Source organism: Adelges cooleyi, unplaced genomic scaffold (assembly GCF_023614345.1).
Source record: "Adelges cooleyi isolate 19-005CV unplaced genomic scaffold, UGA_ACOO_1.1 ACOO_flye_CR_arks_rails_tigmint_CR_PRNA_33, whole genome shotgun sequence".
Classification (NCBI taxonomy): Eukaryota; Metazoa; Arthropoda; class Insecta; order Hemiptera; family Adelgidae; genus Adelges; species Adelges cooleyi.
In genome coordinates, this window is record NW_026096002.1 from 422,823 (window position 1) to 442,949 (window position 20,127).

A 20,127-nucleotide genomic window follows, 5' to 3' on the forward strand; every position below is an offset into this window, starting at 1 on the left:
ATAAATGAAAAAAAGAGTACAAGACGTTCAATAGTTATGGTTTTATAAATACTTTAAGCTAACATTCGAGTTATGTTTATATAATATTCGATGCGTGTAAAATAAACGTGTAACGATTATTAACAATTAAAATCGTTTGAGGTTTAATTGTTGTATTGTTTTAATAGGTAAATTTTGGCATTTGGCTAAATCTATTTAAATCCTCGAAAATGACCATCTAGTTTTAATTGAAATTTATAAAAAATAACAATATAGATTATATTATTATGAATTGTTATTGTTGTAGTCGACTAAATTCACAAAATTCTTGGTCTTTCACAAACGATAGAGTAAACGCTTATCGATAAATTTAAGATCTGAATAATAACCAAGAATTGTAAATAAGTACATGTTTAAATGTAAATATAAAATTATTTATAAGGTGATTTACCATAAATTACATAAATTTTAATAAATCAATACACATTGTATGTTGTTTTTTAAACTATATTATTTAAATTGACGTTAAAAAAATTTATATTAACCCTGTAAAGTATAACAACAAAATATGTTTTTCGTAGGATTTAACTAAATTTTGCTGTACAATTAAAATGCAAACGTTGCATAAAATTATCGTAATACAAATATTTACTCATAAAAAAGCGTAAAAAAAAAGCCGAATTAAACCGAAATGTTCGTACAGTTTTAATTCAATAAATTTGTTTAAATCTTATGGCAAACGGGTATATATGTATATATGTATATTTTTTTTTGCTCATATTATTAGTTAATATTATATTTTATATACTATTATTTCAATCAATATATTTACTAAAAAAAAATTCCTCGTCTAACAAAATACTGACCGGATATTAATTTATGGACTAAATTAAAATTTATGTTAGTGTTAGTAGAAAATCATCCAACTATATAAATACCCCGCACTTAATAAAAAAATAACTTTTAATACGTAATTGTTAATACCAACCTTACAGAGAAAAAATTCAGCGATAAATTTACATAAAGTGGATATTTCAATTATCTATTTCTCAATAGTTTCATTACAATATATTTTCTTAATAATACTTTTACATTATACATTGTACATAGATTTGTTATACGATTTTAATAAAAAAAAAAAACTACCACTTATAACACTGTTGAAAAAGTTTATAAATAAAAAAAATTACGATTACATAATTGGCATTTAATTGACAATAAATTATTTTTGGTGAATTATATTTTTTGTACCAACTACTGCTGTTAGTAGTTGTAAAAAAAAAAAATACTAACACGTAAGCCCGATTTTTAACTATTTTAATATTATCGTTGTTATTTATACATATATATAATAGTATTTAGTGTAAAAAATATATACTTTCAATAATATTTTGTGATTAAATTTAACCCCGGGAGTAATATAATTCCAAAAAAAAAAAAAAAAGCTTACTTCGTAATAAAATAGTAACTTATAAAATTCGATTAGCGTAGTACATAATAAAAATATCCCGTTAACTACCTAAAATCTTAGTTTATCGTTAAAAAAAAAAAAAGTATTTAGTCAAAACTGAATAATTAGTTAAAAAATAATATTAGCAAAACATTTTTTTGTTGGTCGATTATTTATATATTTGTACATATATATATATGTACTATAATATTATGTTTGTTAATAAAAATCCACAACCTCTTTAAGACTGATAATAAAAATAATATTAAATAATAAATATATATATATATATACATATAAACAATATTAGCATCGATTAATAAAATAATAATAATAATTATTGATTATTTTAGCCAATAAATTAATTATTTACTAAATGTAAAAAATGTAATATTATACTGATATATATAAGAGAACTTCAAAACTAATAGTGACATAATATTCCATTATCGTATATTTAAGGCTAAACACAACTAAAAATAAAAACAAAATATTTACTACTAATAATCTCTAACCCTATATATCACCCATATTGTTAAATCTATTTGCTAATTTTGTAAGTATATAAAACCAATGATGTGTCACTTGAAACACGATAAAGCACACGACAATACATAATATATAATAAGGCCAATAATAATGCCATTTTTTTTGTTTGTTTTAATTTTATACATGTTTGTATATAAATAACTCCTAACGATTATCATAATATATTAAAATAATATTGTAGTTTTATATAAATATACATATATAGTATTTTATGTAATAAAAATATATTTTATGGATATACTGTCCTTCTTCTAATAACTATAGTTTAAAGTAACAATAATAATATTAATAAAAAATAGTTTAATAAGTAATAATGTCTCACTAATATTAATTTTTTTTTTTTTTTTAAGTTACTATGTTAAAGTTATGGCATATTATTGTTTTATTTACACGTTTATATTTTAATTCGGCATTTTTATATTAACGCAAATGTATTCGTAAAACCATTGTACATTTCAAAAAGCCGTTCGTGTATGTACAAAATTAAAAAAATATATATATTGAATGAATGAAAAAATTGTTGATCAAATTGCAATACGTTAAAAAAAAAAAAAAAAAAAAAAATGTCAATTCGAGCATCTAATTTTTATTTCTCCTTTCTTTTTTTTTATATATATATATTTTTTTTAAGTTAATAAATGAGTCTGAAATGTCACAATATTTGGTTTTCGTTAAGACTGTGTGCAACGAATAATTAGTTTTAAAATAGTAACATAATAACAAGGAGAAAAAATAGTACTATTCAAAATTGAAAAAATAAAAGTAACATATTTACATAAAAGAAAAAAAAAAGACACTTTAGGTGAGTACAGGATCTGTTGTTAACATATACAGAGGCCTGACTTTAACGACTAGATGATCATTGTTGTTAAGTAGAGGTGCCATTAATTTATTGTCAGACCTAAGGGAAAAACAATAAATTAATAATATGCTTGTAACAAATAACTTTGGTGAACTAAAAAGTACTTTCGGACAAAACAACAGTGATTTTTAAAGCCTGTTAGGTGGTTTTGCATCTGGTTTTGGATTTTACTACTCGTCTCTTTCGTGACTCCATTAATTGTACTTTTTTAAGGATAAAAATAAAATAACAACTCACCCCTGTGATAAACCCTACTCGGCAAACCACAACGGTTGATACTGATGGTGTGTTTTGGCAGGGCTCAAGTAACCGTACACCGCTGTCGGTTGCATGTGAGCCGGCAACGGATGGGTAGCGTGAGTTGTAAGTATGGGTCTTGCACTGGCGTGATGAGCCGGCGGCGGAATAGGACTGCAGACAAAACAACAAACATCTTAAGATTGGTCTAGAATAGAAAAATCCAAATGAACACTTACCCAGCGGCAAACGCGGCGGCAGGAACTTGTTGAGTCGGCAAATACGCAGCAGCAGTTGGCGGTTGTCCAGTCGTTACGTAAACCGCCTGTCGCCGGTAGATGTCGCTTTGATGATACAAGGGTTGACCGGCAAGAGGTGAAAGACCACGGTTAGTCCCCAAAGCTTGTGGCGAAAGATGTGCCGCGGTGTAGTCTGGAACGTGGCTCCTACGAAATATTAAGACAATAGTTAACATCACATTTTAAATATTTTCAGTTCCAAGTGAAAGAGAAGCGAGACACATTTAACTATTATTGTCGTACCTGTAAGCTTGATGTACAGGAATTGCTTGCTGGGTCCAAGCCGTCTTTGGAGCAGGTATTAAATGAGAATCCCTACTAGAATGGGCTACAGGAGGTTGTAACTGATAGTCCATAGGGTTAGTAACGTTGCGCTTGTGAGCTGACGGAATAGCATACGATATACGTTTATCGCTAAAAACACAGACAATAGTATTTTATTTTAAGCTAATTTTATTAACTGATTTACACTTGAATAAATAATAGTTATCCCGAGCTTACCCAGCGTAAACAATATGTTGGTCGTGCGGTGAAACGTAATGATAAGGATCTTTACAGTTTGTTCCACTGCAATAATATTCGATAGCTTGAGGTGGATCTTGTTTGTTCGTGCCTGTCGAATTGAAAATATCTTGACTCTGATGTGAATGCTGCACTTTAGACACCATTCTTTTCAGTTGCGACTGAGTAATTGTATTGCCGATATGTGAAGAAGAACTGCTTAATGTAAAAAAAAATACATATATAATATAATTTTATGTGAAACTGAAAGTTTTAACAATTTAAAAGAATAAAGTGTATCTCTTAGTTACACAAGTTATAATAATATTCTAAGGATCATCAATGATATCGATATTACTATAAGAAAAAGTTTCTCCACATTTCTCCGTTTAACTTCCATTGTAACGCACCGATTTTTGTAATTCTTATAAAAAAAAAATGCATTTCTACCACATATTGCTGAAGCGTCGACACAATTTCGAAGTCATTCGATCCACGTAATCGTAAACTATTGACGTCGACCTTAAAGGAGATCACAACTTTCCGACATTAAATAAGTTTGAAATATAAACTGGTAATTGGTGGTGTATGTATGTATAATTTGTGATAAATCGTAATCGATGCAGATTTTTTAAACCGTCGTGACCCTTTTATTGTATAAAATATATTAAATTTTCAATATAAGTATATTATAATACACACCTATAATGAGGTTCGTGTTTGATTTCACTGGGCAATTGTGGCATGTAAATTGATTGTTGAGAATTGCTGTTGACCGAAGAATGCTGTGAATATTGGCCATTTAACTCTACACTGGAGGGGCTATTGTGACAAGCAATATATTCTCCGTTCTAAAGAAACGTATGATAAATTTGACAATTAATAATCAAAGACTATAATATAGTATATTATTATGTTCATGTTTTTTTTTTTTTTTAGTATATATCGTAATAGATATTTGATACATTTTAATAAAAAAAATTCTTACCTGTATATTAGAGTTCTTTGACTGAGGCTGATAAATGACCGGAGTCGAACGCATGTTCTGAAGTTGTTTCGGATGATAAGGAACATGTTTCGATAACACTTGTTCTTCGTTATCACTCTCGCCAACCGTCAGGCAAGATATTACATTTTTACGGTTCATTTTCAAGTTCAATTGAGCTCTGGAAAAATATAATATAAATAAATACATATTTAGAGAAGACATCATATACATTGCACGTTTAACAAATCCGATCATTATTATTATGTGTATGCACTATGCACATACCCCTTAGTCGAAGCTTCATCTTCGCTATCAGATATTGTGATAACAGATACAGCAGGAGATGGAGTATCATGAATCGTTATAGTGTGGTGTTGTCTGTTTTGCGCCTAATAAAACGATAGAAAATTCAAAGTGAGCAAAATGTACAAAATCAGTATTTTTAATGCATTTTCTAACAACAACTCACTGTTTGTTTGTAATTAGGAGAAGGCTGATGCCAGTTTGGAACATTGTCCAAAGTTAGACTGCCTCTGTTATTTCTTCCTTCATACTCGACTAAAATTACAAGTTTAATTATATAGTTATTTATTCGGATTTTTTCTCTTATATATATATATATTTACCTTGTGGAGGTGTTCCTTCCTTTACTCGTTTTTTAACCGGACTCAGTTGATTAGTGGCACTTATGACCGTGTCTTTCTTGTCTTGTCTATGATGATGATGGTGGTGATGAGCTGGCGGGGCTTGTTGATGATAACTCGACAGCGAATGATGATGGTGGGGCTGAGATGCGCCTATATGTGCCTTGTTCGAACGCGATTTTCCGTTGTTACTGGAACTGCCCCATATCGTTCCGACCATTGTAGGGCTTTCCAGCAGACCATCATATACATCGGTTGTGGTAAAAGCCACCGGGCGCTGTTCCTAAATCGAATAAATCGTAATATTATTTGTTCAACAATATAATATCTCGTTTGTATTCAACGCTAATAAAAAAAATAAAATTACTTGAAGTATAGCAGTAGCAGAATCCACAATGAGCGGTCTAGGAACTGTTGCTGCTGCCCAATCAGCTGCAGCTGCTGAAGCCGGATGCCACGCAGCCGATGGCGCTCCTGCCCCGGGGGGCTGTACAATAGTCATCTGACGGTGGTGAGACGCAGGAGGTGCGGGCCACGTAGCTATCATTTGACGACTACCATCGACCATCGATACTGGCACATACTGTTGTTGGCCGCCACCAGGCTATAACAGACACGATAGATTAAATTGTTTTATCTCTTAAAAGTGTATACATAATATATACTAATTATCAGTAGTGAGGAGATAGCATGCTTTTTAGTAGTGATGCCACAATAGCACCTATTGTCAAAAGAAAATGGTAACCTGTTGTAAAACAAGTTATAAGTGAGCAAGTTAACTTGACAAAAATGTGTACGCTAGTCGCTACTTCAATTTAAAATTTAATCTATATATATTTTAGATACATAACATGAAGATGACATTTTTATTAATACAAATGTTGAACTTTTTTTTTGAATTGTAGCAAAAAAATATACCTATTAAAATGGAGTCGTAATGTAGAAATGTAAATTCAACATAAGTGTGGTGTGTTCACCATAGAAAACTACTTAAAAATTTTTTTAGTTTAGCAGTGCTATTAAAAAAAAAAAGCTATTCCCCAACCTACCCCACTACCTCCGATATAGTAAAAAAAGTGTTTTTTTAGTATTTAAATACCTGTTGCGTAATCAGACTGGCCGAGTGTTGAATTTGGAGCTGAGAAGGATGAGGTGGAGGTGGCATGACAGTAACGTGTTTTGGGGGCGATGTTCCAGTTTGATATGCTCCAGGACCAGCTGAACAAAGTATCGAAAGCTGATGATGCTGATTTGAGCTGCCACTATATTGGCGAGCCATTGACCGGCTGTTATATAGTTGGTACTAAAATGTATTTATTAAGTAATTAATATTAAGAATTTAAATATGTACGAATAAAGAACTACTTGGTTTATTCAAATAAATCAAAACTGAACCCCACAGTGTCATAATGTAATTAGTAACTAAGAATTTTAGTCCAAACTATTTTCAGGTTAAAGTAAAACATTAAATAACTCAAAAATAGACTGCAACCAGACTCGTGGAAAATGTTTGAGCTAGAATTAACTATTTAAATCAATGTATGGTCCGAGTAGCCCCCTACCGAAAATTATACTTCAAGCTACAGTTGAATACCTAAACCCCCCCCCCCCCCCCCGATAGTATTTTAGTATTATACACAGTGCCAGGTTTATTAACAGGGGACAATTGGCCATGTGCGGCGGCAGTTTAGCTTAATGCGCGGCACTAATTATACAGAATGAATATAACTAAAAATATTTCAAATACTCCAAAGGCACTAACCTGATTATTAAAAGTAAGCGTGACATTAGCATTCCCATTTGTGGCCGGGACCAGAACAGCCGGACCACCACTCGAATGATGATCGGGCAATGCACGTCGACAAACCTCCATCATTTGTACACTAGCTTTAACATTGTCACAACGAGCAAAATCAACTAAATGCGCCAAAGTGACAAACGGATGTAAAAGAGCTGTATTGGGATGTATTCTGTTGGCCTGTATAATTAAAATTAAAAAAAAAAACATTGATAAATAGTTCGAAATTAAAAATAAAATGCAACGTTTTAAGTAATTACCGGATCCATGGATAACATTCTCTTCAGAAGATCAATAAATTCTCGCCTGTCGGCCTTTTCCGCTAAAAGCTCACCTCCTTCCAAATCTGTTGGCACGTTTACTTGTCCAATGTCGTCTAGACAGTTGAAAATGTACTTCCTTGCTTCTTTGGACTTTATCCCAGTTTCAGCTTCGTGTTCTTCCATAATCTAATCAAGATCAATAAAAATTAATCCGATATTTAGTTCAACAACAAATTAATATTAACTTACCTTTAACCTCCAGTTGTTTTGGTAAGTAACGTCTCTGTAGAAAAACTTGGACGTTTTAGAAGCATTCGTCAGCATATCTAAATTGGGCAAATTCTGGGTCTGACAAATGTAGCGTATTTGATCGTACTCAGATGAACCTGGATACAACGGCCAACCCAAAAACAATTCCGCAACAACACATCCCAAACTCCACATATCGATTGCCTCACAAAAAGGTAAGCCTAAAATAATAATCGTAACAATACGTTGAGTTGAAGTATACTTTTTTAGTTTACTTTTGTCAAAAAGAAATTCGCTTCATACCTAATATGATTTCTGGAGCTCGGTAATATCTACTCTGCAAATACGTGTTACATACAGCCTTACTTTTATGCGACGCACTACCAAAATCTATAACTTTAACTCTGTAGGGTTGCCGAATAGGATCGACAAGCATGATATTTTCTGGTTTTAAATCTGCATGAATAAGTCCCAAATCCTGGAAAATTTGTCAAACAAAAATGTATTAATATGACCCCATAATAACAAGAAACCAGCCTTATCATTGTACGGCAAGCCATTGAGATAGCGAACCAAACAAGAAACATATTATTGTATTCTGGATATAAGAGTTAGTATTTACCTTCAATTTTAGTAGAGCAGTTAACACTTGTTGTAATATTGGCCTGATAAATTTCAATGGTAAAGGACTGAATTTATTTTGCTTAAGAAAATCGTACAAATTTTGTTCCAACATTTCAAACACCAAACATGTATGATTTTTATGTTGGAAACATTCGTAGGCACGAACGAAATTGTACTCGTCTGCATTTTCTTGGCTCAGTCGTGATAAAATGCTCACCTAAAAATCACATTAATATTGTTATAACATACATATAATGTCTGGTAGATGTTGTTGCTAATGTCTACTGAACAGTATATAACATTAACGTAACGCTTACTTCGATTTGACCTTGCCTAGCGTATGATGGATGATTTTTTAATATCTTAATCGCAACAATTTCGTTTGTCCCTTTTTTCCAACATTTTACAACCTAAATAAAAAAAAAAAACCAAAAAAATTATAAAGTGGTCCATGTGTCTTTTAAATTACCAAAACATTTTTAACATACTACAGATGATGATATCTAGCCAACATCGTAACTTTCAAATTAACAACATTATTATAAATATATATTTACCTGTCCAAAAGTGCCTCTGCCTAGAAATTCAAGAACTTCGTACTGGTTCGTCATCGAGTACAATACTTCGTGCTGAACCAACTGATAGTCACCATCAGCCCCCTGTTTCCCTTGTTGCCCCGTTGTGGTGGTCGTATTAGTAGTGGTCGTTGATGTAGTATTTCCTCCTCCAGCTCCACAACTAGACTCTGCACCATTGGTTACGCCATTTTCACATGATTTGCGCTGTAGAATTACAATAAAAAAAATATTTAGTTAACTCTTGTTTATTGCCACAAACAGTAACATTTATCAAGAACAATATTTATCTCAAATTTTTATACTCCTAGTTAGTAGTTTTATAAATACATCGTAAAATTTTTAATTGCAACTTTATCGTGTTCATGTTTAAAAACTCGTCAAATTTTTTATTATTATTGGAACTATTACATTCTTAAACCGATGATTCAGAAAAATTACAGATAAGTGGTACAATGCACAAATCCAAAGACTAATTTTATAAAAAAGACTAATCACTTTGTAATGGTTTAAGTAAAGAAAAAATAATAATTTAAATAAGAACTTCAAAGTATGCACTATTATTTCCTTTCGAAACAATTTATGATAATTATTTAGCTATGTAAATAGTCAATACCTTTTGTCCACAGCGTTGATATGTGTCCAGGAGCTTGATAGTTGATGCCCTTATGAAATTCTGATTATGGGCAGATGTCGGGCTGGCCTTTATGTTGGATGGAGCATTAGAAGTACCATGATGTTTGCGATATTTGATTGGTTCATACGAGACCAACTCAACAATCGGTTCGTAATGGTGGTGTAACGAACTTAGTTTGTATTTGTTGTGATGGTAATTTTCTGGGCCGCAAGCGGCGTTATGTAATTGGTCCAGCTTGCGTTTTTTGTGATGCGTAACAATTGCAACACTATCATCAGCCACCAGCCGTTCTGAACACAAACCTTGTGATTGACTGCTGTACATGTCACTCTAAACGAAAAACAAATAATTTCAATTTGATTTTATTTGATAAACTGTACACGAAAACTAAATGTTGATTTGGCTGATTGTCATGGCTATTAATCTAGCGTTGACCAAAATTCAAACCAGTAACAATAAATGTATGCATAATAATATATTATAAAAGGACTATACTTAAAAATGGTTTAAATAAATTTTTTAAGGTTTTCGTGTTTCAACTGACTTATTATTGATGTCTATTATAGGGCAATAGAGTATATAAAATATTTATTTAGGCTAATTACACTTAGCTTAAAAGATATCAATTATTGCACATCATACAAATTATTAATTATATCATAGGTCATATCTAAAACTGTATTTTTTTTTTATAACTCTAATTAAATATTAGTTAGATTATTTTGAAAACTGTCGCATAATTTTTGAAACCAATATGACAAAAAAAAAAAATAACGAGGGAGATGTTGTAAACAAATTGTCGACTACAAATACTAATCCCTTAAAATTATTACAATAATGCTACCAATAAGCAGTATAATAAATCAAAAAGTATATTTTTTTATGAAAAATCAATAAAATAATACAATGAAAATAAATATAAATTTTGAAAATGCCTTTAAATTTACATTAAACATCGTATTATTATAAATATATGACACAAATTAACAAACGCGTAAAATAAACATCTATGTAATGTAACAAAATTGTAAAATTAATGAAATATGTAAACGTTAATTGTGAGAAACGGCGCAAGTCTAAAATCACCAGTATTAAGGAGACAAAAGAACTTTTAAATGTTTTATAACTTATGCTCTATTTGCACATGAAATACATAAATGCAATTCATTATCTAATGATAGCGAGCTGTTGGCTGACGGACGAAAGGCTAGCCTTCGCTCTAATTCCGAAGCACTCACGAATGAATATATATAGTTACGTTAGTGCTTCGAAATTAGAGCGTAGGCCCACCTGGACTCCACTTTGGTAATTTTGTACTGTGCTTGGTGTGGACTGTACTGGTTAAAACTATACTTGGTCTGTACTATACTGATATGGACTTTTTTTATTTGTTTTACTTAATGCTGCTGTTTGAGCTTATATAAAATACTAATTAACCAAAAAAAAAAATGACACGAGGTGATGAAATCAACATTTCATCAATAACATTTTTGAACTTGACAAATAAATAACTGATAACGGAACCCTGCTTTTAACCCACCATAGTACCAATCACATACAATTATTTCAGATCTATAGAGCGGCTAGTCGAGTAAATCGGTCCAGAGGAAAAAAAGTTATTGTGTTTACATACAAAAAAAAACACGCATCATTGTAAATCCGCATCAAAGTTAACAAGGCAAACAACAATACATTTTAAAATAAATACTCGTCTTTTATTTGTAAGGAGTTTAGTTATTTGATTTATTTTAAATATATATTATATAATATATTATCATTATCTTCGATAAGTAACATAAGTAGCAGAATAGCAGTCTGTCAAAAAGATAAGTACTATAAAATGCCGATAACATAGAAAAAATATCGAATAACAAGATTACTGGTAAATTACCTAACTCTGTCATTAATGTTACACACTTTTTTTCTAGAGCATTTTGTTTTAATAACCGATTAATGTGTAATTTTCATCTACAAATTTAAAACGATGTTCATAATGTACGAGGTACACTTATGTTAGAAATTGATATGGAAGCTCTTGATGACGTGCAAAAAACGATCCTATGAATTTTGTTTACAGTCAAGACGGTTTTTGATAAAGCACTTAACGTTGAGATGATAAACTTGGCCATTAAGCATATACAGCACACGTCTTCGACGATAATTCTAGGTAAAACACACGATTGGCTATCGAAGATCACAATCTCTGCGTGAACGAGAAAAATGTCAAAATTCGAAATGAATATAATTTAGCTTGAATTATTAATGATTTTTGAACACTAATAATGGACGACCACGATAGGGAGGCCTTGCGCGTAAACAACAGTTTTGAGTAAACCGACATTTTAAGTGGGTGGCCGGAAAACGGATTAGTTTTTCCCGGATTTATCCACTGTTCTCTAGATAATATTATGCGAGCACCGATCCCCGGTAGGATATAAAAAATAACAATAATCGTGCCAGGGTAACACCACGTCGACGGCGGCCTTTCCATATTGACCTCGTTTCTCAATGGATGTCGGGTAATATTTTGTCCGTCGTCGTCGTCGCCGCACGCTAGTATATTATGCCGGTGTAAAATAATAATTATAATAATGGCCGGCTTACCTGGGACGGAATTTGTAGTATGACTGGCCAGAACAAAATATTTGCATTATTTTCCACAGGCCCAAGCGGTCGACACGCGCAACGTTTTCATCAATTCATAGCCATATTGTTCCTCCACTGGCTCGCGGTGCTCGTGTGACGCGTTCGCGGGACACAGGGCGATAGTAGCGCGGCGGACAAACGATCAACGGCAGCACGAGGGGGGGTTTTAGAATTTATTATTTTGGCTAATATTCTGTTGGCTTTTTTTTACGGCACAAACTTGGTATTAGCACCCTGACTAGTCGGACAAATACACAATCCGTGCGGACGTGACCATGGCCGAACGATATGTCCCGGTGGTACGAAAACAAAACTGTTTCTGAAACGCACAATACGTCCGTGGTGGATGCGGACGGAGACGGGAGGGGCGGTGTGACAAAAGAACGCAGAGAGCTGCGCCGCAGTGTTGCACGCGCGACCAGCGTTAAATTTCCCACCGCCGTCGGCGCGACATCGACGTCTACGGCTGCTGCACACGGTAACAGCTCGTTCGTTTGATGATATTTTGATTACGGACGAAATCACAATACCGTTGTTTTTACCATATACTATGTATTTTATTGTGTTTAATTTTATGCAACACCTTTGCCAGTAACTCGTTCTACAAAAACGCACACATTACAATTTTACACGGTTGGCGTCACCGTTATAATCCTTTCCCTCTCGCTCGTCCTCGAGACAGTCACGGTGGGGAGCCGCGAGCAGCTGCTGCCGAGTGATCGCGCGCCGGCACGGAATAACCGGAAGGGAAACTTTGGAAAAAATTACACGGGTTCTTATCCGGTTAGGTTATATAACTAGGGCAGAGGACTTCTAGCATTTTCATATAATATGTTTTGCGCAGCCGTATAAAAAGGCCAACCATAAAGAAATTTGTTTTAGATTATGAGTCATGACTAAGCCAAATCTGTAATTTTATGTTGCATATTTAGGTCTTTTTTGCTTTTTGAGACATTTTTAAGTTATACATGATTTTAAGGGGGATTTATACACTAATTACAGTATAATTAAGTCAATAAATAGTCAAAGTTTCATTTAGCCAAAGTTTTTATTCATTTATTGGTCGTGAACTCATAGTATAACATATAAATATAGTTAAATTTAGTCAGTAATTGTTTTTTTTTATTTAAAATTTTTTAATTAAAGTAATTAATTTGTTTAATTAAATCGCAAAAAAAAATGTTTAAAGCATATAAATAGTGCATATTTTAGGGTTTTTAAGTGCATAAGTGCTTGCATATTTAATGTTTTTTTAGAGCTACAAGTCCTCTGCCCTAGTTATAATCATAGACCTATAAAGAATTTGTATAGAATACAATTGGTTATAATAGACGGAACACAGAGCAAGCATGATAATAATAATTGAGTTCGTGATCCGTGTAAAAAAAAATTGCAGGTTTCCCTTCTGGTTATTCTGTGTTACCAATGGCGGACCATACGCATAATGATTTATGCCAAAAAAAAAATTGGCCAAAAATATTTTATCGAGTTGAAATGAATTTAAAAACAATTTTACCGCAGTATAAAATATGTTTATATTATTAATTAATTTTAACAAAATACACATTGGGCGATTTCAAAACAAATCCGACATTAATATATTCTGATATTTTCTCATTTTTCGTTCAATAGAATATAACATCACTCAGTTCTGCCACGCGAATGGTAAAAGTAATAATTTACTAATAATGGCGACATTTTTTTCGTTTTAAAAATCATTATTAAACAATAAAACAAACAAAAATTATTACTTGACAACATATATAGATTTACACATAAATATTATATTACCACAATATATAGAACAGGCATTACTAAACTTTTAGCACATTATTTAGGGAGGAGTCAAGAGAAATGCTCTTAGAATGTTTGTTATGTCTCAAAATACCTACTTGAATAACAAATTTTAGTATTTTTATGGTATCAAAAAAAAAAAAAATATATATTTTTACTTTTTACCAGGAAATGATCATTGATAAACAGCATAAACCGCAAACCACAATAATTCTCTCGACTGACAAAATTTAATTTATTTATATTATTCAAAGTATACACAATACAGATTTTTGTATTTCAACAACAAGGTCGAAAATCAAAATGATAATTTGTAAAACATAAAAATTACATTTCACGCTCTACTATAAATATTGTATAAGTGTAAAATAATAGCAAGGTCTTTTTTCATTTGGTTCTTAGCAATTTTGTTCTACATTTTTTTTTAGAGTATAATTCTATTTTCAAGTATGAACACTGTACGTCAATCAATAAATCCCTCTACTTCAATTTATTTAATTATTTATTGTGACATCGTTCGTTGTTGAAAACAAACTTGACTCTGATAATGAAACAAGTACTTCAGTCTTTATATTGGAATTGTGTATGACAAAACAAAAATGTATTAACAATTCTTTTATGCACTTTAGTTTGTAGAAAACCAGATGGTGCGATGGTTTGTAAACGGATAAGGACAACATATTGTAAAAATATTAGAGAATGTGTACTTAGTATAATATTTAGGTCTCGCACAATACAATTATTTAAAAATATCTTTTAGTCGAACCATTTGTAACAAGTGTTCGACAAAATATATTGTAAAATATCATACTTTAGTTTAAAGAAGTTAAAAATGAATTGTAAATTTAAAAAATAGCTACTTATCTGAATTGTGTATGTTTTTATCTCTCTCTGTACCGACCAATTTCTTCTTGGCTATGAAAAATATAAAAAAATTGGCTACACATATCGCGTTGCCTCAAAATAGGTTTTCCTAAAAATTCTTCCTTAATTCAAATGGAAAAAGACATTTTCTTGGACTCTTAGAAATTAAGTTCAAATACATTTACTGTATCTAATCGCCGTTTACAGTTACAACATAAAAAAATTACATGCAATTGAAGGGTAACCTACTGGGAAAAACCAGGAAAGTCACTTTTTACAAAATGGTAATTTTGTTGTTATAAAATTGGTTTTGATACAAAACAAATGTGTTTTTATTTAAGCAAGATTATAAACAAAAATTTAACACTTTTTTAAAAGTTTTAAGTAATTACTTTAACATGTTTTTCTCGAATTAAAAAAAGTGGCTTTGCTGGGGTTTTCCCCGTACCCTGTTAAAATAATCAATATTTTGAAAGTAAAGTGTATTTTAATTAGTGGTGCAAATTATCATAATTGGAATTTAAATAAATCGACTACACTTACAGTAGGACTCATCACGCTTGTTTATTAATTTAATTTAGTTATTTTTATATTTTATTTCAAGGTTTCAAGTTAGGAGGGCCTATACTCAAGGCAGTATATTATCAAAATAGTTCATATTGGTAATTGTATAAATTTAATTGCTACAAGTTGTTGGCATATTGTTATCCAATTATTCGGTTGTGTTGCTTTTATAGTTCATAAAAATTGTATAAACAAAAAAAGTCAGACCATAAACAATACAAAAAAAAAAAATTGTTAAAGACATCTTATTTCCTTTGTGTAATAAGATTACATATCAAAATTAATACCAATTGCAGCATACCTAATTGAGTGCCTTCTTCTTTACTCCTTATTCCTATTATAAACTCCTCTCTAGCTTACTTTACAATATTTTATATCTTTTATCATTTTTTAACAGAAGATACTAATTATACAGCCTTCCAACTACTGCAATATTGATATGGATATTTAAACACCTTATTCCAAAAGATGATCTAGGCGTTTTGAACATTTTTTTTTATGTTATAAAATCTATTTATTAAAATTATACATTTATTTTACATTGAAAAAACAATCCTGAAATTGGCTGGAGAGCGATCGACCCGCTCTGGTTGACGTTAAAATATAAAATAACGACCTTCTGTAGTAAAGACAGTTTTTCAATTATTGTGATTACTTCTTTAATAATAATATATTTAAGTTTAAAATATTGTCGTTAGCGCCTTCATCGTCAAGTGTTGGTTTATTGCTATTTTGTGCATAGTAATATAAAGATCAAAATTAAATAAAGACTCTTTAATGGTTCTCAATATCAGTCGTAGGAAAAGTATTTAATTATACTGCTATAACGCAGCACCTACACTTTCTCAATATTATTCTACATAAAAGGGTTCATTATTTTTAAATTGCAAGCGTAACAACTGGAGAAAACCGAAATTTAAATAGGTAGACCCTATTTTATCCCATTATGTCTTAGCTGTGTACCGCTGTCTAGGTCAACATTTTATTTTCCTCTTAGACCGTTAAAAAAACATATTTATAATAAACCTCGGCCAATATGAAATTCGCACTAAAAATACGCATACGAAGCAATCAAATATTTAATGAGCAGTAAGTTGCCAATGCTGATCGATAGTATTAAAAATGTAATCACATTATCAAATCCATCTGTAATAATAACTATTGTTACTTGTTTTTTTATAGAAACTTGACTTTATACAGTGCAAGTGCAAATAGGAGAGGCCCGAATAAGAAAATAATAATAATAAAAGATATATTAATATATATCAACCCTTAGCCTTTTAAATGGAACGTTTACTAAATGATTCATCCTTTATCATTACATTACAATTCATTAGTTCGGCTAAAACACTTTATCGATAGTATTTAAAATGGTAAATAAACTGTTCATACGCATTTAGTTTCCCGATTTGATCTTAGAATGCATCTTAAGTTCTATAAACTATTTTTGGTTATGTCGTTTACTTTTAAAATTGTCAAGCAATTTCTATCACAAATAGTATCCAACCCAAGTAATTTTTTTTTTTTTAAATTTACATATATTTGAGGTCAATATATATATAATATAAAAAAATAAAGTTAACGGTATGATTTCTGGTATCTGGCACGAGCTCCTGGACCGCCAAACTTCTTAGGTTCACAACGTCTTGGATCAGCTACCAACAAAGTCCTATCGTACTGGATTAAGATGTCTTTAATTTCTTTCTTACTGGCTTCATCGACATCTATGATAAGAATTAACAAAATAGGTAAAAATATATAGATATTTTTAAATCGTAAACCATCACAGATTAGCTCTTACATTTTTGATAGTACGAAACTAAAGCCTTGGAAATTGCTTGCCTGATAGCGTAAATTTGAGCTACATGACCACCACCGTTTACTCGAACTCGCATGTCAACTTCACTGAAACGTTCCTAATAAACAAAATATACATTTTTAATAAAAAAAAATTATTTTCAACTATAAAAATAAAATAAACATCATGTTGTGGCATTTTGAAATGTTTTGCTTCTAACCTTTCCTAACAACAAAATGGGTTCTTGAAGTTTGTATTGAAGTACTCTTGGTTCAACCATGTCTAATGGACGGCCATTGACTCGGATATTACCAGTACCACTTTTGCAGTATGCAACGGCTGTAGCAGTTTTCTGTAAACATAAAACGAGTTGTTAATTAGTAATTTATAATTTGTTAAGCCTATAATAATTAACCTACGACTAGAGTTGTGAAACACCAAGGAATCATAAAATTTAAGCTTGTACATAATATTATGTAGATTCGGATGAAATATTTTAATTTATTATTATTGATTAAAGAGAAACTGAGAGAATGTGGAGAAGATAACTACTAACTAGAGAACAATCATTCAATAGTTGTTTACCCTACTAAGAAGAACAGCATTATCTTCTGATAACAGTTAACTTACATATATTTTAAAGTTTAAAATAACAAAGCTAACAACTTTCTTTCACTATATATTATATTACTAATGATATTTTGGTTGTAACACTTGTTATTTTCAAATAACTTTTAGATGACTAAATTTTTGACGAAAATTATCATTTTAAGTTACAATTAAACACCAAATGAACTTTGTACTACAGTGACCGAAATAATTGTTTTTAAAGCGTATGTAAAACGCTACCATATTTGTAAGCTATGTACGAGTAATACAGCGTACTATATTTTAAGGGAACCAAAATATTTATATTGTATATTTTGTAAAAGGGTTGTGAACCGATACACTCATGTAACACCACTATATGTATAGGAGAGAGATTAAACCAGATACTAAATGTTTACACAACACTTTCTCTGAAACTCAATTGAGTTATTCTAATACTACTTAATATATATTATTTTATACCGTAAAATAGTTTCTTTCTATAACTGTACAAGATTGATAAACAACGTTTGACAGCATATTTTAATTTAGAATACGTTAAGTAAACCCAAAAGGAATATTATAAAATACTAGTTTCAAAAAAAAATGCTGTTCACTGAATGACTTAAAAAATAAATAAAAAGATAACAACCACAACATACCTTACGACCGAATACTTGAACACTTTGTGCCGGGGTTTTCTTGACCTAAAATCAATACATCAGATACATCATTAATTAAACGATACAAAACTGTAGTAATAAGTCAATGTATATTTTTTTTAAACAGTACAATATCATGACAAAATACACGTGTGCCACAGAAATCGAAATGTCTTGGAATTTTATCGACACCATTAGTACGAAATATAAAATGTAAATTACCTTTGGTTTCTTTACTTTGACTTTCTTTTCTGCAGTCATTTTGATGGATTTATTTAAAGTGACAATCCAAACGGTTTACACAATTTAGAAAAATCGGGCAATTTCAACCCAGATGAAATGACTGCCTAAAAAAACGAAACGCGAAAGAGTCGATCGTCAACAATACGGCGATAATTGAGGTTAGGTTTCATTCGAAATGTTGTAGTCTGCGGATAAGCGAACAGTGTAGCCAACTGCGTCTGGCGCGTAGTATTTAATTCGGTAGATTTTTTTTTTTAATTCGCCTACACTGTCACGGATAAAATATATTTAACGAACTGAAAAAGACATTTATTTTTGTTATTATTTTCATGTAAACAGTGCCGGCGCTAGGTATTGGGCACCCAGAGGGGGGCAAAATCCGTGCCTCTAGCATTTTTCAATTTCAGGCTTTAAAAAAAAAAAAATACTGTTTTTTTATCGAATTTTAAACATAAAAAATAATAATAATATTAGGGTATTCTTATTATTTTTTTTATTATAATGTGTTAACACAAAATTATTTACAAATTATAAAATCGAGACCAGCCATAATAATCTATGTTTTTACATTAAAAAATGTTTTTATTAATACATTTTGAAAATTGTTCATGTTTAAAAACACTATAATAGGTGCTTATAGTTATATCAAGTATATAGCCTAGGTGACTTGGTTGCTCAACTGTCCAGCTGTAAAGCTACAGGGTTGGGGGTTCGAAACCCAATAAAACATAATAAAATACATAGGATATACTTTGTAGCTCGGGGAAATGTCCATAATATTTATTAATAGCTAAAGATTTTTAAGGGGAAACTCAGTTTCAAATTCTCCTATAAAGGGCCTCCACTGAAAACAATACATGGTAAAACTAACCTTGATACGAACGCAGTACTTATATTATAAACCGAATTCTAATAATAATTTCATAAAATGAAAACTTACTTACTAAATCGCTTAAAAAAATCTTTCTTACACGTTCAAATGTGAAAGATAATAATAGATAATCAAACAAATATTTTAAGAATACAACTCTTGCCCCTTCTATAACATAATATTTATTTTTTATTTTTACTATAGTATATTACAACTTTGCGTGTACTGTCAAAATATACCTCTCTTGAATTTAGATACCTATTGTTTTCTAAATAACTGTTTAGGTAAATACATAATATTTTGTCATAACACTTCATGAAAATCATTGAATCATATTAACGTTATACATTTATAGTGTAGAATAATAGAACTAAAGATTTATAGTTTTTATTTAATGTCAATGTATTTCACGGTATTAAGATGTTAACTAAAAACCGCGGGG

At 30.9% G+C, this 20,127-nt stretch overlaps 2 protein-coding genes across 3 annotated transcripts; both read right to left on the reverse strand.

Annotated features, from left to right (window-relative positions):
- Window positions 1-2,596: 2,596 nt before the first annotated feature.
- Window positions 2,597-12,638, reverse strand: LOC126840002 (homeodomain-interacting protein kinase 2). 2 transcript variants are annotated; one of them, XM_050575479.1, is made up of 21 exons: window positions 12,260-12,638; window positions 9,635-9,985; window positions 9,001-9,225; window positions 8,761-8,853; window positions 8,442-8,660; window positions 8,123-8,297; window positions 7,820-8,040; window positions 7,568-7,756; window positions 7,272-7,487; window positions 6,609-6,812; window positions 5,877-6,113; window positions 5,492-5,792; window positions 5,335-5,423; window positions 5,151-5,254; window positions 4,866-5,043; window positions 4,580-4,728; window positions 3,878-4,096; window positions 3,620-3,790; window positions 3,317-3,523; window positions 3,078-3,251; window positions 2,597-2,879 (listed from the first exon to the last, which is right to left on the reverse strand). In XM_050575479.1, the coding sequence occupies exons 2-20, from the start codon at window positions 9,977-9,979 to the stop codon at window positions 3,092-3,094; spliced, it is 3,702 nt and encodes a 1,233-aa protein (XP_050431436.1). In that variant the 5' UTR covers window positions 9,980-9,985; window positions 12,260-12,638; the 3' UTR covers window positions 2,597-2,879; window positions 3,078-3,091. The 2 variants fall into 2 exon arrangements, with proteins under 2 accessions (XP_050431436.1, XP_050431437.1); XM_050575480.1 differs by having other exon boundaries at window positions 2,599-2,879; window positions 3,878-4,093; window positions 12,260-12,637.
- Window positions 12,639-16,965: 4,327 nt separating this feature from the next.
- On the reverse strand, window positions 16,966-18,965 carry LOC126839994 (40S ribosomal protein S16). The gene is made up of 5 exons (XM_050575469.1): window positions 18,794-18,965; window positions 18,572-18,616; window positions 17,542-17,673; window positions 17,325-17,439; window positions 16,966-17,247 (listed from the first exon to the last, which is right to left on the reverse strand). Exons 1-5 carry the CDS (start codon window positions 18,830-18,832, stop codon window positions 17,102-17,104), a joined length of 477 nt encoding a protein of 158 aa, XP_050431426.1. The 5' UTR covers window positions 18,833-18,965; the 3' UTR covers window positions 16,966-17,101.
- Between the last annotated feature and the right edge of the window lie 1,162 nt (window positions 18,966-20,127).